This window comes from Schistocerca piceifrons, chromosome 8, assembly GCF_021461385.2.
Source record: "Schistocerca piceifrons isolate TAMUIC-IGC-003096 chromosome 8, iqSchPice1.1, whole genome shotgun sequence".
NCBI lineage: Eukaryota > Metazoa > Arthropoda > Insecta > Orthoptera > Acrididae > Schistocerca > Schistocerca piceifrons.
Genome location: NC_060145.1, coordinates 503,035,321 through 503,059,977, shown reverse-complemented (window position 1 = coordinate 503,059,977; position 24,657 = coordinate 503,035,321). Strand labels below are relative to the sequence as shown.

Below are 24,657 nucleotides of genomic sequence, written 5' to 3'. Positions count from 1 at the left end.
CAGGTGGATGGCATGTGTTGAGTGTAGACTTACTGAGGCTCAATAGTCACAAAAATCTTGCATTTAAGAAGCTTTGCTTTAGTCTCACCTAACCAATGTAAATATGCAATAATACAAAAACATCATTATTTGGTGAAGTCCACATGATTCTCAGTTTAGATGTCTTTTGTAGTAATATTACCTCAGTTTGTCGTTTTCAGTTACCGACTTCCATGTTTCCCTTTTAAATTCAGTATTACAGTGGTGAAGAATGTGACTGAAACACAACAGGTAATATTACAATAGTTCGTTCATAAATATATTCTGAGTGCATGTGCTGTCAGCAAGAATGTATATATGGCACACTTAATCTGTTACAACAAACTTTTTTGTGGTTCACAACTTACTGCAATAATGTCTTTGTATTCATAATATCATCCCTGTTGTGATAATCATATGTACACAAATTATAGTAATATTTGCATGTTCCTGTTGTTCATATGTGAAAATTTAGTACCTTACCATCAAGATTTTGTAAAGGTATCAACAAATTGCCAATTGTTCACAGACTCTGATGCCCTTTCATACACAAGAGTTTAATCTTCTGACTGCTTTGCAAATAAGTTAATGAGCTCAATGTTTCACTTAAAGCAAAATTGCAAACATTTGCTTGACGTTTTCTTCCTTACATGCTTGAAGTCATCAGAAGTCTGTAAGTGCACTAATCCTGAAATACTCAATAAATAATGTTACACTGCCCTGACAAGCACACAGTTTCCCACTGTACTACTGGACAATATCTACTCGCTAAGACGTATAATCTAACATTAAAAATGTCTTGTTGTGTTAAAGTCCATCAATAATTAAGCAAAATATTTTTGTAGTTCCTGGAAGGCTTTAATTAGGCAACTTGCGACTGGTACTGGGTTCCAGGATATACAACTGAATCTCCAGTACCACAGTGTAAGAGTTAACTTGAAGGTCAGTTACTGGAATAACATTAGTTTAATAAGTGATGTCATTCGTTATATGTATCCTGTGGATAGAAAGTTAGTTTTGCAATACTGTCTGATTGTAAAGTGACTTATTATGTCAAGAAAGCCTTGTTATTAATATAGTGCATCTTCATTGGGGCTCTTCTCTGTTTTTTATTACACTAGCCATTGGCTACAGATTTTTCTCCATCTGATGCATGTGTCCATGCATGTCCACTCCATGCACATTTCTTACTTAATGTGTAAGAATTTTGGGTACATGAACATTGATTAGTGTAGATCTTGTTTGTGTACATGGTTGTTGGGTGGTCATAAATCAACTCAATCCATTAATTTATGGCTAAAGTTAGAAGCAGTTCCCAGCTGTGGAAGGTTCTTGATTCTCCTATGTCATATCTTTACTTAAACACATGTTCCATTCTTCTTCTGATACTGATCACTGCAATACAGGGGACCAAGTATACAAAGTGTCTGTTAACTGTTGTTGTTTGAATATGAACTTGTGTTAGTGGATACAGGACTCGGAGCATGTGAGTGTGGACTACCACAATCCAAAGACCCACAAATACCATCAAAAGCATGAGACAGCTGTTTCCATAAGTTGTTCATCCGTGATATACTTGTAATTATGTTGGGGGATCTGATCGGGTCATTACCAAGATAATGAGCTGCAGTAGGTTTGATTTAGCAGTTTACTCCCATTGACTGGCAATGTAGGGGAAGTTAGACATGTTTGCACACTTCCATTCTTTCACTGTTCCTCTCTATTACTGTGATTCAGTAACTTTACGATTGGATAGAAGGCAAAGAGCTGGAGTATTGCTCTAGAATGTTTCTAAATACTTTTAATGTGCCTATTTAGAGAGATTGCTATACTCATATTCATTTCCTATGGTGGATCAAATGTACTAAGCAACCAGTAGGAATAAATGGAATGAGTACCGATGTAGAAATTTCTTCTTAAATCAGGATGATGAAGTACTGGTGCCTCATGCAGCTGGTTTTTAATTAACTCAAATGCTTCTTGATATTCCTTATTCCATTTCCAGATGGAGATGGACTTGTGAAGATAAAAAAATTCAAGGATGAATACTGTGATAGAAATTGCATGAAATGAGAGATTTTTCAGTTGTCTACAGCATATTTGTGCAGGAAAATTTCTCATTGGTTTCATTTTCATCAGATCAGATATGATTCCACACAAAGAAATTACATGGCCAGGGAAATTGTTTTGCAATTTGGCAAATTCTTATTTATCCATCCTTAATGTGACTCTTGCTCCACTAAACACTTCAATTACATGGCACAGAATGTCTAAATGTGCTCTCTAAAGGCAGTACTAATTTGTATACTGCCTACATAATGTTAAGTGTGTCAGTGGTTTGAATGGCTCTGAGCACTATGGGACTTAACATCTATGGTCATCAGTCCCCTAGAACTTAGAACTACTTATACCTAACTAACCTAACTAACCTAAGGACATCACAGAACACCCAGTCATCACGAGGCAGAGAAAATCCCTAACCCCGCCGGGAATGGAACCCAGGAACCCGGGCGTGGGAAGCGAGAACGCTACCGCACGACCACGACCTGTGGACTAAGTGTGTCAATAATTCTTCTCTTTGAACTTCGTTAAGTGCTGTCATAAAGGCCATTGATGATACTGACAGACCAAAGGCCATTCTTTTAAACTGGTAACACCTTCCACTCCACAGAAAGCCTGTGTTCTGCCTGCTATGCCTTCATCTTCCAGTTGGTCACATTGTACAGTAAACTGCATCATTTCTCCATGAGCATCAGTTAGTAAATGCACACTGCCATCTTCTTTTGTTACAGTGGGGATTGGAATAGAACCTTCCCTACCTGAGTTATAAATTATCTGATTCTCCTACATATTCTTAATTGCTTTATTAACTACTACTTTCAAGGGCAAGGATACTGGGTACAATTTGCTATGGAATGACTCATGATTCTTAACTGGAGTTTCACAAGCGCATCATCTGATCAGACCAGGTGTTTTTAGAACAGATCGACATAACACCCTTGTATTTTTACCTGTTCCTCCCATTTTCCTTCAGGCATGTCCACTAATGATTGAATCATATTTTGAGTACTAGTCACAGCATCTTAATCATTATTATTCTCCTGCAGACCAGCGTTTCATCAGACTTACTTGAAGATGCAGTTCCCAAGCTCATATTTATGAATGGAGCACCCTAATTGTCTCCCTTGATGAATCCTGAAACTATCTCCTCTTCTGTTCATTTCTGTCTGACTAGTGGAAGGAAGTGCAAGAGAATGCATTTACAAAGCTATTCAGAATCAGCCAACTCTGAGAACTAAACTGATGTCGAGTGATGCTAAAATGAATACACTCTGCTTGCACATACTCTCCTGAATTCTGAAATTTAATAGTGGCTGGCCTTTGGTGGGATTGCATTGATTGTTTACAGCAATGGCAATATGGAAATGATCAACAGGAAATATTCAAAATGCAAGGATGTAGATTTTCTGTAATAGCTCCCATCTTCCTCGCATGAAAAGCATTAAAATGTATTCATGTTTCCATTTCTCCTTCCTCTATAAATCCTAACTCACTACAGTGACAGGTTTGCACTAGGTTGTGTTCTGACTCATTTCTGACAATTTCAGTTTCTGAGTGGCCAACTTTCAAAATTCATTCAGTTTACTGTATCATAACTTCACATATTACAGCTTCAGCATTATGACTTCAGCTTTGGAATATCTGGCCATTGGTTTTGCACTCTCTCTGGCATATGTTGGAAGTATTTTATTTTCAATCCTGCTTTTTATTTTCACAAAACCAAAATTTGTTTATGAAGGTGGTTTAAATTCTTCAGAATTGGAATAAATTTTTGTTAAACAAATGACCCAGATATTTGCTTAACATTACATCTGGCTAACACACACGTCTACTTTGCCCTGTTTGGTTTAATGTTTCTGAAATGTTTGAACTGTTTGAACCCAACCAAGGTGAACACCCTGTGCCCATTTTTGATTGTCCTGAAAGTTCCATTATCTGCGGTTATTTGAGGTGCATTGTCAATGTTAGTCTCTATTTTGTCTAATGCTGCATTAATTTTGTGTAGTAGAAGCTCTTTATTTATTCCTTTTCATCCTTTGTCACAGTCTGAGGATTTCCGGTGAATTTCGTCTTTTACACAATGCACAGCTGCTCACCTACAACCTCTACAGATATTTCTTGTCACACGCGCTACTGCACATTGATGCTTGCTAGTCACGTTCCTCTTGTATGTAGCTGATCTCCATTATTAGTATGGCTTTGCTGTTGGACAACCATGTTGATAACATGCTTAAACCGTATCTTCCCTAGAATTTGGTTGGTTCAACTAATGCCTTCATTGTTGAGTTGACATGTTTTAATACTTGGTCTCACTTCTGTAGATGTTAGGCCCTGGTAAAGAGCTTTTGATGTGATAAGTCATTCCTTCCCTGACTGGTATGTACTTCTCATGTAGTCAGGTTAGCTAGTTGTGTCGGTTTTTTAGTAACACCCAGAGACCACGTGTAGGGTTCGTTTAGGTTGACACGTGCACATGTGAAGCTGCATTGCCCCCTGAAATACTTTTATTAACCTTCTGTCAGTTATGAAACTTGTTAGGTATATCTTATGTTGGATAAGTAGTTTATAAACACATTGTACAACAGTTATTAAAGATACAGTTATGGAATAGTAAGTAACTATTCAAAACTGAGCAATATGAGAAAACTACAGAAGGTTTTCAGCTCCATGGGAAGGAGGTTGAAAATTTTTACAGCAGCATATATAGAATCTCTCTGCAGCAGTGGCACTGCACATAATACTTTAGTTTAGTGCCACACATGGGAATTGCTGAGTTCTGTCACCAAGGATGCAGTCTCTAGGAACAAGATTCCTGTCGTGGATTAAACGTAATAAGTGTACCTGTGGGAAGCACTTTCATAACCTCTCACAGTCAAACACCACTGCGTTTTGTAACAGGCCTACTCTCCAATTTATCACCCTTAAGGAAAACAGAATTGCAGTAAATGTTAGTAAACAACAGAAGAGCCCACATAAGCCACACTCTTATTGGTGGGTGTGGTCTGCCAGTCTGCTGATCTGACTCGTGGAACAGTTAACAACCTGTTGCAGCTTCTCATTGTTTTCAACTTTTATTAGAACTATCAAACCCTCAGCAAATAAGATAACTTTATGTTCTACTACACTTACATGCATTATGTTCAGCTGCTTTGCCTTTTGGTCACTTTACCTAGAGTACCATCTGCTAATGATGCTGTAATACACAGAAACATTCTATTTAGTATGATGAACGGCAGCTTGTTCCACATGTAAAAAATGTAAGTGGATTTGGATGAGTAGGAGAAACAAGCCATTAATGTTCAAACACAGTATAGGTACTGTGATGCTTGACACCATCTACATCCACATGACTAATCTGCTATTCAGAATAATGTGCGTGGCAGAGGTTTCGTTGACTGACCTTAAAGCTATCTTTTCCGTTCCACTCACGGACAGCATGGGGAAAAATGAACACTTTAGTCACACCATGTGAGCTCTACTTTAATTGGTGGTGGTGATGGTGGTGGTGGGTGGTGGGTGGTGGTAGACTAGGAGAAAACTGGTGATTGAAGTTTCATCAGAAGATCTCACTGCAATGAAGACCACCTTGGTTTTAATGATCGCCACCCAAATTCGCTTATTATATCCATGACACTGTCTCCCCCTAGTTCAGGATAATACTAATTGAGTGGCCCTTCTATGAACCGATTGTTTTAGTCTGTCAATAATATCTGATGCAGATCTCATAAAGCACAGCAATACTTCAAATGACGGACAATCTTGATTATATGCACTCTTCCTTGTAGACCTGTGGTTCTCTCAAAGTGTACTGTCAATAAATTGCAGTTGTTGGTTAGGTTTTCTTACAACAATGCCTATATGATCATTCCAATTTAATTTGTCTGAAATTGTAATTTCTAGGTATTAAGATTAATTGATAGCCTTTAGATTGAGATATTGTGAAACCGAAATTTAACAGGTATCCCCCTGTACTCTTGTGGATGTTCTCATTTCTCCTTATTGAGAGACAATTGCCACTCTTCACACCATACAAATATCTTATATAAATCATTTTGCAATTTGTATTGATCATCTGACGACTGTGCTAGATGGTAAATGAAAGGATCATCTGCTAACAGTCTAAGAGGACTGCTCAGATTGTTTCCTAAATCATTTGTGTAGATCAGGAACAGCAGAGGGCCTATAACAGTCCAGTGGCTCACCATAAATTATTATGGCCTATGACCTTTCTGACAGGAAATCATGAATCCAGTGCATAACTAAGATTTGACACATAACTATGCAATTTTATTAGAAGTTGTGTCTAAGGAATAGTGTCGAAAGCCTTCTGGAAGCCTAAAATATGACACCACTTTGGATCCCCCTTTCAGTCTCAATTGTTACATTGTGGAACTAAAGTGTGGATGTGTTGCCTTGCTTAACAAGAAAAACATTTTCTGAATCAATGCTGACTGTGTATCAACAGATTGTTTTCCCGGAGCAAATGGGTGTGTTGTTGTTATTGTTGTTGTTGTCTTCAGTCTTGAGTCTGGTTTGGTGCAGCTCTCCATGCTACCTTATACTGTGCAAGCTTCATCATCTCCCAGTACCTACTGCAACCTAAATCCTTCTGAATCTGCTTAGTGTATTCATCTCTTGGTCTCCCTCTACAATTTTTACCCTCCACACTGCCCTCCAATGCTAAATTTGTGATCCCTTGATGCCACAGAACATGTCCTACCAACAGTCCCTTCTTCTCGTCAAGTTGTGCCACAAACTCCTCTTCTCCCCAATTCTATTCAATACCTATTCATTAGTTACGTGATCTACCCATCTAATCTTCAGCATTCTTCTGTAGCACCACATTTCGAAAGCTTCTATTCTCTTTCTGTCCAAACTATTTATCGTCCATGTTTCACTTCCATACATGGCTACACTCCATACAAATACTTTCAGAAACGACTTCATGACACTCAAATCTATATTCGACGTTAACAAATTTTTCTTCTTGCCATTGCCAGTCTACATTTTATATCTTCTCTACTTTGGCCATCATCAGTTATTTTGCTCCCCAAATAGCAAAACTCTTTCCCTACTTAGTGTCTCATTTCCTAATCTAATTCCCTCAGCATCACCCGACTTAATTCGACTACATTCCATTATCCTCATTTTGCTTTTGTTGATGTTCATCTTATATCCCCCTTTCAAGACACTGTCCATTCCGTTCAGCTGCTCTTCCAGGTCCTTTGATATGTCTGGCAGAATTACAATGTCATCCGCGAACCTCAACATTATTTCTTCTCCATGGATTTTAATATCTACTCCGAATTTTTCTTTTGTTTCCTTTACTGCTTTCTCAATATACCGATTGAATAACATTAGGGAGAGGCTACAACCCTGTCTCACTCCCTTCCCAACCATTGCTTCCCTTTCATGTACCTCAACTCTAATACTTGCTATCTGGTTTCTGTACAAATTGTAAATAGCCTTTCGCTCCCAGTCTTTTACCCCTGCCACCTTTAGAATTTGAAAGAGAGTACTCCAGTCAACATTGTCAAAAGCTTTCTCGAAGTCTAAAAATGCTAGAAATGTAGGTTTGCGTTTCCTTAATCTTTCTTCTAAGATAAGTCGTAAGGTCAGTATTGCCTCACGTGTTCCAATATTTCTACAGAATCCAAACTGATCTTCCCCGACGTCAGCTTCTACCAGTTTTTCCATTCGTCTAATTATGGAGTTATCCTGTAAGCATACTCTGAAACAAACCTGAGTGGCATACAATCCCGACCAGAAGCATTCTTTATTAAGTAATGTAAGCTGCTTCTCAACATGGAGAAAACCTGCTACCAAGTTAGTCATGTTCGCATTCATTCTTGATTTGAATACTGGAATATATTCTTGGTTTTTGAAATTCTTTCAGCAAAGCAAACTATGCTTTCTGTAACTCAGCTTTACTCTCACTTCATCAGTAACATCACTATTGTTATCGCACAGTGAAGGTATTGATTCCTTGTTGGTGTTGTTGTACTTTACATACGACCAAGATCTCTATCGATTCTTCTAGTTTTAAGGCCAGTTTCATTGTGGAACTTACTAAAAGCCTCTCACACTGGGATTTTACATTGTTTTACATTTAGTATTCATTTCTTCATAGCTTCTGTAATAGCGTTCCAATCTGTTTTGTGTACTATGTGGGACCTCTTATTAATTTATTTTGTACATAGCTCTCAACTGCCATTGTTTCCATTTATTTGTATCCATGATCTCTGGTCTAAGCCCACATAGTCAGATCAGATGGAGTTCAGGCTGCCTCTGAAAAAGGTGTCAAGTGCATTTTTAACTGTGTTTCTATATGTATATTTTTGTGTGTTTGGATCTTACAACATTTAGTCTCGCTACAATAAGCGTGTGGACACTAACCCGTGTATCCATCGTAATGCTCCCTATTTGCTCATTATTATTTGTTCCTAAGTACTCAACAATGCTTTTGCAATAATTTACAATTAATGTGGGCACCTGCAATAATAATTATTGCTGTAAATACTTCTCTGAGAAAGCTTTTGGTATGATGTCAGATGACATACCTAAAATCGACTTGCGACATGTATTTTAGCCAACATATGGAGGCTAGATTGAAGTCATCAACTGTGTTTGTCTGACTGGGGTACCTATTTGGAATGGCTAAGCTCTTCTTTGAGCTGTTCATCAACTCATTCAGGTGGTTGGTTAAACAAGGTATGTAAGCTTCAGTGCTTTCTATTAGCGATTGGTGTTCTGGATCTTTCCCAACACAGCTACAATAATTTACAGTTACAATACCAACTGCATCTAAAACTACCTTCATCCTGTTTTTGCCCTGCACTGTTTTAAACTGTCAACCATTCTGTAGCTTACTGAGACCCTCTAATATAGTAAGACAGCCATTCACCACAACACAGCCCCCACTATCCGAGTAGGCACCTCCTGTGTGTAGTGGTCCCCTGACATGTTAAGCATAACCCAGGAAACACCACCGTAAGGCGCAAGTCAGAGAATCTGCAGACTGAGTGCAGGACTGTCGTAGCCCCTGATACAGAGCTGAATTGGTGGTATGTTACAAAGGACCATGGTCAATTTTGTCATAATGCTATTGATAGTGAGCTCCACCTTCAAATAGCAAGACAGGCAATCTTTACCATATCAGCTAGCCACCAAAAAGCAGACGCACTGTGTGTGTGGCTTTGGATCAGATCAGTGTTAGTATCAACATGAGCCACCATCTGCAACTGGCAAAAACCTCTGTTCGCCATGGCATCCAGAAGCACCTATTCCACATCAGGAATAAGTAATCCTGAACTTTCATATAGGCTTGACCAGAGTTTTGCAACATTAGTTGGTGCGGTCCTAGTGTTATATTGCATCCTCAGTCATTGCCACATTTCTTCACTGTAATAGGTCTTCATCAGTCGCATAAACATTTTATCCAGTGGCTGGATCCTACAGGTGCAGTGAGAAGGGAGTCTAACTAAGTGAACATGATGAATCCTACTTGCGGATAAGAGCCTCAATGCGTAGGTGGAGAGTCACTGGTAACACAGTTCAACATTCTAATTTCATTGTTGCTGCCTCCTTCTCTGACTTAGCCAACCCAAAGTGTCGTCCAAGGGACATTGTGGCAGCTTTAAAATATTGCATTTTCCATTCCCCACTAAGTTAACAGCCATTTGATCAGAATCCAGTTTCTTTTGTTGCTGTTGGTCCTGCGACACAAATGTCTTGTGACACAAATGTCTTGTGACTGCTACTAGAATCCCCATGTTATTCATTAGCTCAATAATACCCAGACTATATTTTACTGTAACATCCAGAAACCGCTTTGAACACAAGAATTAAGATTTAAACATCCATGTGAACATCAAGGGGGTTACGGAATACTTGGAAGCCAGACTGTTTCATAACCCCCCCCCCCCCCAAATAAAATCTGACTTCATCATTCTTTGGATGAATAACTTGTAGAGCCTTCATGGGGGAGTTACAAAATTGACTTGCTTTATTAAATTACTATATGACCAACTTCTGCTCCTCAAGGACCACTCACCTATAAATACTTTTTCAGTGTATATTGTAAATGGTCAGCCAGCCACATACACCCCTGTGTCTCCTAGATTTCCTCTTGTCATTTGTGTTTTAATTGACAGTTTTTAAACATCTCCCGACTTCCTCATTTTTTTCATGTGGTTGAGCACCTGTGGTTGAGCACCTGTGGTTGAGCACCTGTGGTTGAGCACCTGTGGTTGAGCACCTGTGGTTGAGCACCTGTGGTTGAGCCCACGAACACGCATATGTACCATACCGCACCTGTATCAATCAGCGGCTGAATGGAGCAGCGAAAGGAAGAGTGGCTAATGTACAGCATCGGGGTCTCCCAGCTCTTGCATCTGTTAGAGCTGCTGCCACTATGCTGATGAGATGCAAGAAAGTCAGTTATTCACTGATCTATCCATCCATCCATCCATCGATTTCACTTCAGTTAGTAGTATTGCCTCTGATATATACTGTGTGGGAATTGTCTATAACAAAGAATTGGAGTGATGGACGACATAAGGGAAGATGCGCATAGAAACAGATGAAGAAAGATCGTCAGAACAGGACAGACAGACTGACTCCAGATTAAATCTGTCGTAAGACAGATCCAGCAGCACTCCACATGTACAGTGAAACAGTCCTCTGACAACCAGCTTTCAGAGGTTATTTAGGGTTACCTTTTCAGTATTTTGGCATAAGGGGTCTGCGCTCTCCAGTAACTCATTTGAAAGTTATTGCATTCCATTTGCTTTCATGCCAGATTAGCTCAGTATCTGTATTGCACTAAAAATATCACAGCACTGCCAATGTTGAAGATGTGTGCTGTGCATTTTGTTTACTAACAACTCCTATCACATCCATTAACAGTACTCTCTGCTCACAACATAATGCCCACCTTACACTTCAACCTTGAGCTCACAACCTCCAGGGGACTCGCCGCTCTTTGGTGGGTTCATGCTTGGCTACAATAGGCTCCCAGCCTTTGCAGCATCTTTTCCCTTTCGTGCTGCATGTCTATCATGTTAGTATCATTTTTCCTTTCCTTGGAGAACATGTCTGGTGTTTTTTGGGAATGTTGCACACTGTCCATAGCTGACATACAAACAGTCTCACCACTGGTTTTCATGCCTATTTTCCTTCCTTCATTCACCTTCTCCTATCCTTCCTCCTCTTCAATATTTGAGGCTCCTCTTTTTCCTTCTTCCTCCCTTTGTCCACGCAAAGGCCAGTCAATGCATCTAAAATGTTGTAGGTGACTAGGTAACATGTAATTTCCAGCCTTGGCCCAAGTGGTAATGTTTGCATGTACCACCTGGAGCAGGCCAGGCCCAGAGAGGGGCGATTGCCTGAACTGCCACCTTCCTAAATTGCTGATTGTTCTCTCCTAAGTCACATGTCCCAAGCACCTGGCACGGGGACCAATCACCTAAGGCTGCTGTGTGCCCATTTGAAAGGGGCACCCAGTTGGAAGGAGCAAGCCATCAGACATGCTGGCAGTCATGGGAGATTTCCTCGAAGTGAGCCAATTATCATCTTTGCAGTCCACGTCTACCAAACATAAATGGTGAATCTCCCAATTCAAAGACCCTCCCAGCTGCATCACAGTGCTGCTCAACAGTCTAACAGAGGCCTAAATCCAAATGTATGTCTGATCATGGTGGCATTGCAGTCCATTGGGTGACAAAAAAAGGTAGATGCCTCCTTAGTTCCCACAAGCACTATTTTTCTCATCTTTGTTACAGTGGGAGAATCTGTACAGGATCAAAGCAGGCTATGAAGTTATCACAGTCTGACTGTACATTATGAACCTGAAGTGCTGCTCCCAGTGTCATCATTTCAACCACACTTTATAGTCTATGTAATAGAGGGAAACATTCCACGTGGGAAAAATATATCTAAAAACAAACATGATGTGACTTCCCGAACGAAAGCGCTGGCAGGTCGATAGACACACAAACAAACACAAACACACACACAAAATTCAAGCTTTCACAACAAACTGTTGCCTCATCAGGAAAGAGGGAAGGAGAGGGAAAGACGAAAGGATGTGGGTTTTAAGGGAGAGGGTAAGGAGTCATTCCAATCCCGGGAGCGGAAAAACTTAACTTAGGGGGAAAAAAGGATGGGTATACACTCGCGCGTGCGCGCACACACCATATGTCCATCCACACATATACAGACACAAGCAGACATCTCACAAGCAGACATATTTAAAGACAAGGAGTTTGGCCAGAGATGTCAGTCGAGGCTATCTCCTTCTTCTCTTCACTTCCGCCTCGACTGACATCTCTGCCCAATATGTCTGCTTGTGAGATGTCTGCTTGTGTCTGTATATATATATATATATATATATATATATATATATATATATGTGTGTGTGTGTGTGTGTGTGTGTGTGTGTGTGTGTGTGTGTGTGTGTGTGTGTGTGTGTGTGTGTGTGTGTGTGTACCCATCCTTTTTTCCCCCTAAGGTAAGTCTTTCCGCTCCCGGGATTGGAATGACTCCTTACCCTCTCCCTTAAAACCCACATTCTTTCGTCTTTCCCTCCCCTTCCCACTTTCCTGATGAGGCAACAGTTTGTTGCGAAAGCTTGAATTTTGTGTGTGTGTGTTTGTGTTTGTTTGTGTGTCTATCGACCTGCCAGCGCTTTCGTTCGGTAAGTCACATCATCTTTGTTTTTAGATACACTTTATAGTCTTGTTGACAAGCGGCCAACTGTGTAACTTGATGTAGGGAAGCTAAGCAGACCTATTGTCTGCCACCACCTTGCTGCTGCATCTACTGCAATGGTTATCATGCCACCTCCTGTCGTAATTATCTGTTATGTGTTGATGAGCAGCTGTCTAGGAGATCTGGGTAAAGGAAAAAGTTCCTTACCCGGCCACTCGCAAGTTACTGGCTAGTTAAAAACCCTGTGTCCTCCTGTCAGGCACTTATAATGTGGTTCTTGCTTCATCTTGCTCCATGAAGGACATGGCCGTGCAGACATGTGAGCTCAAATACATCCCAGAGATTGTGAAATCTCCCATTGTCATGGTAGTATCACCATCCCCTTGTCCAGCTGTGCAACAAGCCATCAAACCCTCGCCACAATGGGAGAAGTCACCAGATACATAACCGACCTGCTGGAAAGGACAGATGAAATACTCCCATGAAGACTTCCTATCTCCTTTCAGTCAACCAACATCTAAGACTTCCTCTGCCAACTGGAAAGGCTCAAGAAATCCAACAAAGGCAAACGGTCTTCTCCTAAACTGACTCGGAGATACTCTTCGATGGTGTCATCATGTACTACATTCACCTGGCCAGCCTCCGTGCCACCAGAGCACTGAGGTGAAACCCCTTGACTTTTATCCTCATCGTGCTTGTCCTTACAATGACCAACATTTCCCCAACTGTGATGCCAGGTAGAATATCTTACAAACATTATCCGTATCACCGCAGAACGTTCTGTTCTCTGCTCTTCGTCTATACAATGCATGTCAAACACCTTAGGTCATCATTTTGCGGAAATTTCAAGCTGTTCCCACTGTCACCCGGCCTTTTTCCATCAGAAATGAATGGAGGTGGCTCAAGTGATACCCTTCCCTTCTCTGAATTGTGAGGCACAGTACTGCCTATGATATGAGAGAGCAATACTCTCTTGTGGACAACCAGAATGCACGTTTCCCAGTCACTGGTGGGAAGCCATTGTCATACCCATACCTAAGCCCGGTAAGGACAAACGCATTCTTTCTAGTTATCACCCAATTTCTCTTGCCAGATTCGTTTGCAAGGTGATGCAGCATATGATTTATGCCTGGGTGGTATGTTGGGTTGAGTCTCGCAATTTACTAACCACTGCACAGTGTGGATATCGAGGACGCTGTTCTGCAAATCACCATCTCGTCACTATGTCCACCCGTGTTATGAATGGTTTCCTGCAGAAATCCCAGATTATGACCATGTTTTATGATTTGGAGAAAACCTACGACACCTGCTCCATGACTGGTATCCTGTGCACTCTCTACACACGTGACTTCCATGGCAGCCTGAACTATTTCCTTGAGGAATTTTTCAAAGACTGAGTGTTCAAGGCCCAAGTGTCCTCTCCCTTGTCAATCACCTTTATTCCTGAAGATTGTGTTCCTAAGTATTCCTTCCTCAGTGACTGTACCTTTGTGTATACTGATGGTTCTCGCATTGACCATGGTGTTGGGTACACCATTGTCATTGGTGCCAAGGTCTTTAGTTATTGGCTTCTGGTGCACTGCTCAGTATTTACAGCGTAGCTTTTCACCCTGTATCAGGCCACTGAATACATTTGGCGACACAGGCTTTTTAGATGTGTCAGACACTGTCGGCACCCTTCAAAGCCTCTGTGGGCTGTACACCACCCATCCCTTAGTGCAATCGTTCCAGGAAAACTGTCACTTGATCACTCGTGATAGAGCCCCTCAGATGTTCATGTGGGTTGATGCCCATGTCGGTGTGGCAGGAAACAAAGCTACTGATACTGGTGCCAAGGCTGCAGTAATTTTACCTCAGCCCATTGGTTCATAAATTCCCTCTAATGATTACTGTGTTGCCATCTGTCAGGAGGTGGTGTCACTTTAGCTTCACTGGCTCTCCATTCAATGGAATAATGGTTGGTTGGTTTGGGGAAGGAGACGAGACAGCATGGTCATCGGTCTCATCGGATTAGGGAAGGATGGGGAAGGAAGTCGGCCGTGCCCTTTTAGAGGAACCATCCCGGCATTTGCCTGAAGTGATTTAGGGAAATCACGGAAAACCTAAATAAGGATGGCCGGACGCGGGATTGAACCGTCGGCGCCCGAATGCAAGTCCAGTGTCTAACCACTGCACCACCTCGCTCGGTACTCAATGGAATAAGCTTTTCCCTGTGGCTTGGACAAACTCCTGTCAGCCCTCCCTTCACGAGGTCATTTTATCTAGGCTGTGTATTTTGCACTGCCTTTTCAGCCTTCGCCATTTGTTAAGTGGCGCTCCCCCAGCATGTTGTGGACATTGGGTGAAATGTTAAAATGTCAGGCATTTCCTGGCAGAATGGTGTTTTTTTTTAATAGTTTGTGTGCCTGTTACAGTTTTCCATCGGAATTATCGCCCATTTTAGCGAACGACAAGCGAGCTGTTGACTGCGTGTTACTTTTTATCCATAAAAGCAATATGGCGAAGACCATGTAATTTTTATTTCAGGACCTCCATTACTCTATGGCATACTTCATACACTTTTCTCCACGTCTTCTACCTCCTCTCTTAGTCATCATGTTGTATAGTTCTGATATGGGCGCATATCATTATAGTTGCTTTTGCACCCAAATACAAAACAAAAGAAAAGGAAACAAACACCACACAAACTAATGTGTAGAAAGCAGGAGTTTCGAAATCAGAATGAAAGATGCAATTTCCATTTGTGCATGACAGCAGGGGGACTTAAACTCATGCAGGGACTTCTGGAAACACAATTCCGGTATGCTCTTAAGCCATTTGAAGTGCTCCACGTTTTTCAGTCCAATGTGTAGATCTCATTGTGTGATTTTTTTCTTGTCCTCCATATGTGATTAGGACTTCTGCATCTTACAGTCTCCAAATTGAACTGTTAATATGTTGCTTGTGTTGAGCTTGACATACACTTACATCTGTTAGAGAGAAAACGATAGTGTGTATGGTGAACTTGATGAAAGTCATGGCAGTAAGAAAGCAAATACTCAGTTGGTGTATATGTTCATATCATTTTTCCAATTTTGATAAACACAAGACACACACATATGAGATTTCAGTCACCAGTAATGTGTTTTTCTTCACTATTTCCCCCCTGCGGGTCTGGGGGTAAGAATAGGCCTGTGGTATTCCTGCCTGTCGTAAGAGGCGACTAAAAGGAGTCCCTCCCCCTCAAGAGGATAGTTAGCGCCTGCGTCCGCAGACGGATGGTCCCACAACCTCTATTTGCGGTCATTTTGCTTTTTCACTTCTCGTTTCTTTCTTTCGTTGGTTGGTTCCTTTCTTTGCTCTTCTCCACCTCACTGTCTTCCTTTTCCTTACTCTTTCCCTTGCCTTCTTCTCCTTGCCTTCTAGTTGCCTTCTTCTCCTTGCCTTCTCGTTGCCTTCTTCTCCTTGCCTTCTCTGGTCTCCGCCTCGGTGTTTGAGACAGTCTGTCCTCTCTCTCCTTCCCCCTCTTCTTTTTCCTCTTCTTCCTTCCTCCCTGTGCGCGCCTGAAGGCCGACCCACGCGTTCACATGCGTAGCCGGTGACGGGGTAACGCGTAATTCCCCGCCCTGGGTAGACATGTAAGGCATGCGCGTACCCCCTGGTAAAGGCCAGGCCCGGGGAGGGGTGACTGCCTGAGCTGAAACCTTCTGACCATGCTGATTGGTCCCTCTGTCTGTTTCTCGGGAGGTGTGACCTGAGGTGTAAGCATTCACCTTAGGCGGGAGTGCCCTCTGAGAGGGTCCCCACAAGGAAGGAGCGCGCCATCGGAGATGCTGGCAATCATGGGGGATTCCTCCGCAACGGATTTCACTCCATCTGTCTCGACTTCTGCCCAAAAACGGAAACGTGACCAGCCACCAGTGACAAAAGTACTACCTCCTGCCCCACAGTTCCTCGTCGTTTCTCGATCTGAGGACGGAAAGGATTTTTCCTCTGTCAACCCTTTCGTTATCCAGAAGGGCGTAGATGCCATAGCCGGATCTGTCAAATCTTGTACCAGGTTGTGTAACGGTACCTTATTACTAGAAACTGAGAGCGCCTTTCAGGCACAGAAACTGCTTCGGGCCACACTTCTGTACACGTTCCCTGTGCGGGTGGAGGCTCACCGAACTTTGAATTCGTCTCGTGGTGTTGGCTATACTAGCTCCCTCGACGGATTGACTGATGAGGAGATTCAATCTTTCCTCGCTGAGCAGGGCGTGACGGCTGTCCATAGGGTCATGAAAAAGGTCAACTATGACCTTGTACCGACCCGGACACTTTTCTTGACCTTCGATAGTGTTAAGCTGCCATCGCGCATCAAGGCGGGCTACGAGGTTATTTCTGTTCGCCCCTATGTCCCGACACCTACGCGCTGCTACCAGTGTCAGCGTTTCAATCACACTCGATAGTCTTGTTCCAATGCGGCTAAATGTGTCACTTGAGGCAGGGATGCCCATGAGGGTGACTGTCCACCTCCGTCTCCTCGTTGTGTGAACTGTCAGGGTGACCATGCCGCATCCTCCCGCGACTGACCTGTCTATATGGAAGAACGCTGTATCCAAGAAATTCGGGTCAAAGAGAAAGTGTCCACCTCAGCTGCTCGCAAGCTATTGGCTAGTAGGAAGCCCACGCTGCTCCCAGCGGGGAAATACAGTACTGTCCTCGCCTCTCCTCGGACTACCAGGGTGATGGCAATCCAGACATGCGATCTGACCTTCAGCACCACGGTCGTCCGTTCGGCCAGTGCTAAGATCGCGCGGTCGACGTCTCCTCTTCCTCCCATCATCCCACAGACACCAGCCCCTTCATCAGCGTCTGCTAAGACGAAGACCCAGAAGTCCGATGCACGGGCCTTCAAGAAGGAACCGTCCCGTGCAGACTTCCTACGTACCTCGACCTCCCAGCCTTCGACCGGTATTTCCACCAAACGTCCTTCCAAGAAGGCTCATAGGAAGCACAGTTCTCCTTCTCCGCCACGGCGCATTTCTTCTCCTGCGCCACCCAGCGGTTGCCGCCCCAGGCAGTCATCCGTTTCGCCTGGCCGCACCGCTGGTAGCCGAACATCTGGCCGTTCACCGGCGGAGGAAGCTCCCCCTCCCAGCCATCTTCCCAAGATGGCCGATGAACGTATAGACCCAATGGACGATGACTGTCCGCCTACTGATAGCGGCGGCAGTGCTCGCTCGAAGCCAGGCCCTCAGCGGCCTTCGAGGTGACCCCTTCATTCATCTTGCTTTTCTTCTTACGATGACACTTATTCACTGGAATATTCGCAGCATTCGCTCCAACCGAGAGGACTTGGAGTTGCTGCTCTGCTTGCACCGTCCGCTCGTTGTAGCCCTCCAGGAAACGAAGCTACGCCCATGCGATCAAATTGCCTTGGCACACTACACCTCTGTGCGTTTTGACCTACCCCCTGTGGTAGGTATCCCAGCTCATGGAGGGGTTATGTTGCTGGTCCGGGGTGATATTTACTACAATCCCATCACGTTGCACACCGGCCTGCAGGCAGTTGCCATCCGCATTACTCTCCCCACTTTTACATTTTCCATTTGCACCGTTTACACTCCATCGTCATCTGCCGTTACCAGGGCAGACATGATGCAACTTATTGCTCAGCTACCTGCACCATTTTTGTTAACTGGAGACTTCAATGCCCACCATCCCCTTTGGGGCTCTCCAGCATCCTGCCCGAGGGGCTCCCTGTTAGCAGACCTTTTCAACCAGCTCAATCTTGTCTGCCTCAATACTGGCACCCCAACTTTTCTTTCGGACACATCGCACACCTATTCCCATTTAGACCTCTCTATATGAACTCCCCAACTTGCACGCCGGTTTGAGTGGTATGCACTTTCTGATACATATTCGAGTGACCACTTCCCGTGTGTTATCCATCTCCTGCAGCATACCCCATCTCCGTGCTCCTCTAGTTGGACCACCTCCAAGACAGACAGGGCGCTCTTCTTTTCCAGGGCGACCTTTCAGGATCAAACCTTCACAAGCTGCGATCGTCAGGTCGCACACCTCACGGAAGTCATTCTTGCTGCTGCTGAATATTCCATCCCTCACCCTACTTCTTCTCCACGTCGCGTACCGGTCCCCTGGTGGACCGCAGCATGTAGAGACGCTTTATGTGCTCGTCGACGTGCTTTACGCACCTTTAAACGCCATCCTACAGTGGCGAATTGTATCAATTATAAACGATTACGTGCTCGGTGTCGTCGTATTATTAAAGAAAGCAAGAAAGCCAGCTGGGCTGCTTTCACAAGCACCTTCAACAGTTTTACTCCTTCTTCTGTGGTCTGGGGTAGCCTGCGCCGGCTATCTGGCACTGAGGTCCACTCACCAGTTTCTGGCCTGACGGTCGCGAATGAAGTCCTTGTGGCCCCTGAGGATGTCTCCAATGCCTTCGGCCGCTTTTTCGCCGAGGTTTCGAGCTCCGCTCATTACCACCCTGCCTTCCTCCCCCGCAAACAGGCAGAGGAGGCTAGGCCACCTAACTTCCGCTCCTCGAATCATGAAAGTTATAATGCCCCATTCACCATGCAGGAACTCGAGAACGCACTTGGCCGATCATGGTCGTCCGCTCCAGGGCCTGATTCTATTCATATTCAGATGCTGAAGAACCTTTCTCCTGCGGGTAAAGGTTTTCTTTTTCGTACTTACAATCGCATCTGGATTGAGGGCCATGTTCCCGCATGCTGGTGCGGTCTATTGTTGTTCCGATTCCTAAGCCAGGGAAGGACAAGCACTTGCCTTCCAGTTATCGCCCCATCTCACTTACCAGCTGTGTCTGTAAAGTGATGGAGCGAATGGTTAACTCTCGATTGGTTTGGCTGCTCGAGTCTCGACGCCTACTTACCAATGTACAATGTGGATTTCGTAGGCGCCGCTCTGCTGTTGACCATCTGGTTACCTTGTCGACCTTCATTATGAATAACTTCTTGCGGAAGCGCCCGACCGCGGCTGTGTCCTTTGATTTGGAGAAGGCTTACGACACCTGTTGGAGGGCGGGCATTCTCCGCACCATGCATACATGGGGCCTTCGTGGTCGCCTCCCTCTTTTTATTCGTTCCTTTTTAATGGATCGACAGTTCAGGGTACGTGTGGGTTCTGTCCTGTCAGACACCTTTCGCCAGGAGAATGGGGTGCCACAGGGCTCAGTTTTGAGCGTCGCTCTCTTCGCCATCGCGATCAATCCAATAATGGAATGCCTCCCAGCTGATGTATCAGGCTCCCTTTTCGTGGACGATTTTACCATCTATTGCAGCACGCAGTGTACATGTGTCCTGGAGCGCTGTCTTCAGCGTTCTCTTGACCGTCTTTACTCCTGGAGTGTCGCCAATGGCTTCCATTTTTCGGCCGAGAAGATGGTCAGTATTAACTTCTGGCGCTACAAAGAGTATCTCCCACCGTCCTTACGACTCGGTCCCGTTGCTCTCCCAATCGTGGAGACAACAAAATTTTTAGGTCTTACATTTGACAGGAAACTTAGCTGGTCTCCACATGTGTTATATTTGGCTGCCCGTTGTACCCGTTCTTTAAATGTCCTCCGTGTTCTCAGTGGTATGTCGTGGGGGGCGGCCATTGTTCAGTCTTCACAGCTGAGCTCTTTGCCCTCTACCAGGCTGTTCTTTACATCTGCCGCCACAGACATTCTGCTTATGCCATCTGCTCCGATTCCCTGAGCGCCATCCAGAGCCTCAGCGATCCGTATCCGGTTCACCCTTTCATGCACCGGATCCAACGCGCTCTTCAGCAGCTGTTGGACGTCGGTTCTCCAGTTAGCTTTATGTGGGTCCCTGGCCATGTCAGAATCTCCTATAACGAAGCTGCAGATGCCGCGACCAAGGCTGCGGTCCTCCAGCCTCGGACAGCTTCTTGTTGTGTCCCTTCATCAGATTGTAGCAGGGTCATTTGTCGGCGCTTTTTATCGCTGTGGCATGCCGATTGGGCTGCACTTACAGACAACAAGCTTCGGGCCTTGAAGCCTCTTCCCGCGGCATGGACGTCCTCCTCCCGCCCTTCTCGGCGGGAGGAGGTCGTTTTGGCCCAGTTGCGCATTGGACGCTGCCGGTTCAGCTATCGCCATTTGCTGACGGCTGCGCCGGCACAGTTCTGCCCATGTGGGCAATTGCTGATGGTCCGCCACATTTTAATGTCCTGTCCTGATTTTAACACACTGCGTCTAGATCTTAACCTACCATGTACTTTGGAAGCCATTTTGGCGGATGACCCACGGGCGGCTGCTCGTGTTCTTCGTTTTATCGATTTGACGAACCTCTCTAAGGACATTTGATGATGCTGTATTTTAATCCTATGCCTGTCAGTCTGTCTTTTATCGTGTTTTCCCTTCTAGTAGTTGTTTTAAACTTGTGCCTCGTGGTGCATTCTTAACGTAGTCAGGGCGCTAATGACCATTGAAGTTGTGCGCCCTAAAACCAAAAAAAAAAAGGCCTCAAAGAAGAAGTCTCTATCCCCCTCTCCACCCCGGCGCGTTTCGTCTGACGCTCCATCCGTGAGTTGCTGCTCCCGGCCGTCCTCAGTTTCGCCGGGACGCTCTGCTGCCAGGCGCTCAGCTGGCCTCTCGTCGACAAATGATGCTGCCCCTCCAACACAACCAGGGACAGCGGCCGCAGCTGGCGACGAGTCGATGTAACCGGATCCGCCTCCCATCGGTTGTAGCGTTGTTCCCTCGCAACCTGGCCCTCCGCGGCCGTTGAGGTGACCAGCTCTTCCCCCGTCTCGTTCCCCCAACTTTTTGACTAGCAATGGCGTTGTTTCATTGGAACATAAGAGGTATTCGATCTAATCGGGAGGAATTACAACTGCTCCTCCGACTGCACTGTCCGCTCGTCCTTGGTCTCCAGGAAACCAAGTTGCGCCCGACTGACCGTATTGCCTTTTCCCACTATACCTCGGAGCGGTATGACCTCACCCCTGTGGACGGTACCCCAGCTCATGGTGGGGTCATGTTGCTCGTTCAGGACGATGTCTATTACCGTCCCATCCAATTGACCACCCCACTCCAAGCAATAGCTGTCTGCATTACTCTTTCTGCTTTTACTTTTTCAGTTTGTACCATCTACACTCCACCGTCATCTGCTGTTAGTCGGGCTGACATGATGCACCTGATCGATCAGCTTCCCCCGCCGTTCTTATTGTTTGGCGACCTCAATGCCCATCATCCCCTTTGGGGCTCTCCTGCATCCTGTCAAAGAGGCTCCCTCTTGGCGGATGTCTTCAACCATCTCAATCTTGTCTGCCTCAATACCGGCGCCCCGACTTTCCTCTCGGACTCTACTCATACCTACTCCCACTTGGACCTCTCGATCTGTTCTACCACTCTTGCCCATCGGTTCGAGTGGTATGTCCTTTCTGACACCTATTCGAGCGACCACTTCCCCTGTGTTGTTCGTCTCCTGCACAACACCCCATCCCCATGTCCTTCGCGCTGGAACATACCGAAAGCTGACTGGGGACTTTACTCCTCCTTGGCGACTTTTTGGGACCACGATTTTCTCAGTTGTGACAGTCAGGTCGAATACCTCACGGCTGTTATTATCAATGCTGCCGAACGTTCCATACCTCGTACTACTTCTTCTTCACGTCGCGTTTCCGTCCCCTGGTGGAACGAGGCTTGTAGGGACGCTATCCGTGCTCGACGACGTGCTTTACGCACCTTTCGCCGCCATCCTACGTTGGCGAATTGTATTGAATACAAACGACTCAGAGCGCAATGCCGTTGAGTCATCAAAGACAGCAAAAAAGTTTGTTGGGCCTCTTTCACGAGCTCCTTTACCAGTTTTACTCCCTCTTCCGTCGTTTGGGGTGGCCTGCGCCGGCTGTCGGGCATTAAGGCCCACTCCTCGGTACCTGGCCTGACCTCAGGTAATGAGGTCCTTGTTGATCCTGTGGCTGTCTCCAACGCCTTTGACCGCTTTTTCGCGGAGGTTTCAAGCTCCGCCCATTACTACGCTGCCTTCCTTCCCAGGAAAGAGGCTGAAGAGGCTCGGCGACCTTCCTTCCACTCGCTGAATCTGGAAACTTATAATGCCCCCTTTACTATGCGGAAACTCGAACGTGCGCTTGCACTGTCCTGGTCCTCTGCTCCGGGGCCAGATGCCATTCACGTTCAGATGCTGGCACACCTTTCTCCGGCGGGCAAAAGCTTCCTTCTTCGTACCTACAATCGCGTCTGGACCGAAGGTCAGGTCCCCATGCATTGGCGTGACGCCGTCGTTGTTCCTATACCCAAACCCAGGAAGGACAGACACCTTCCTTCTAGTTACTGCCCCATTTCTCTTACAAGCTGTGTCTGTAAGGTGATGAGCACATGGTTAATTCTCGGTTAGTCTGGATTCTTGAATCTCGACGTCTACTTACTAACGTCCAATGCGGCTTTCGTCGCCGCCGCTCCGCTGTTGACCACCTTGTGACCTTGTCGACATTCATCATGAACAACTTTTTGCGAAGACGCCAAACGGTAGCCGTGTTCTTCGACTTGGAGAAGGCTTATGATACCTGTTGGAGAAAAGGCATCCTCCGCACTATGCACAGGTGGGGCCTATGCGGTCGCCTGCCCCTTTTTATTGATTCCTTTTTAACGGATCGAAAGTTTAGGGTACGTGTGGGTTCCATATTGTCCGACGTCTTCCTCCAGGAGAACGGAGTGCCTCAGGGCTCCGTCTTGAGTGTAGCCCTTTTTGCCATCGTGATCAATCCAATTATGGATTGTATTCCACCTAACGTCTCAGGCTCTCTCTTTGTCGATGACTTCGCGATCTACTGCAGTGCCCAGAGAACATGCCTCCTGGAGCGCTGTCTTCAGCGTTGTCTAGACAGCCTCTACTCATGGAGCGTGGCAAATGGCTTCCGGTTCTCTGAAGAGAAGACGGTTTGTATCAACTTTTGGCGATATAAAGCGTTCCTTCCACCATCCTTACATCTCGGTCCCGTTGTTCTCCCATTCGTGGAAACAACTAAGTTTCTAGGGCTCACGTTGGATAGGGAACTGTGTTGGTCTCCACATGTCTCTTATTTGGCGGCCCGTTGTACTCGTTCCCTTAATGTCCTCAGAGTTCTTAGCGGTTCATCTTGGGGAGCGGATCGCACTGTCCTGCTTCGCTTGTATCGGTCCATTGTCTGATCGAAGCTGGATTATGGGAGCTTCGTCTACTCGTCCGCTCGGCCATCCCTCTTACGCCAGCTCAACTCCATCCACCATCGGGGGATACGTCTTGCGACCGGAGCCTTCTACACTAGTCCTGTGGAGAGTCTTTATACTGAAGCTGCCGAATTACCATTGACCTACCGGCGCGACGTACTGCTGTGTCGGTATACCTGCCAGCTGTTGTCTATGCCCGACCACCCCTCTTACCAGTCCTTCTTCGCCGATTCTCTCGACCGTCAGTACGGGTTGTGTGTGTCTGCCCTGCTGCCCCCAGGAGTCCGCTTCCGTCGCCTGCTTCGACAATTGGATTTTGCCCTCCCTACCACCTTCAGAGAGGGTGAGAGCCCGACACCACCTTGGCTCCAGGCTCCGGTTCATATTTATCCCGACCTCAGCTCACTCCCGAAGGAGGGTACTCCGGCTGCAGTGTATTGCTCACGGTTTGTCGAACTTCGTGCTCGACTTGCCGGTCACACCTTTATTTACACCGATGGCTCCAAAACTGACGATGGTGTCGGCTGTGCCTTTGTCGTCGGGGCCGCCATCTTTAAATATCAGCTCCTCGACCAATGTTCGAGCTTTACGGCCGAGCTTTTTGCTCTCCATCAGGCCGTTCAGTATGCCTGCCGCCACCGCCATTCATCGTATGTACTTTGCTCTGACTCACTCAGTGT

General features: G+C 45.3%; 1 protein-coding gene across 1 annotated transcript in view; it reads right to left on the bottom strand.

Moving 5' to 3' along the window:
- The window catches only part of LOC124712493 (uncharacterized PE-PGRS family protein PE_PGRS54-like), a 180,368-nt gene that overhangs the window by 73,013 nt on the left and 82,698 nt on the right, over positions 1–24,657 (bottom strand). The window contains exon 3 of the mRNA XM_047242787.1: positions 10,281–10,495. Within this exon, the coding sequence (XP_047098743.1) occupies positions 10,281–10,495 (215 nt within the window). The remainder of the gene's footprint in view (positions 1–10,280; positions 10,496–24,657) is intronic.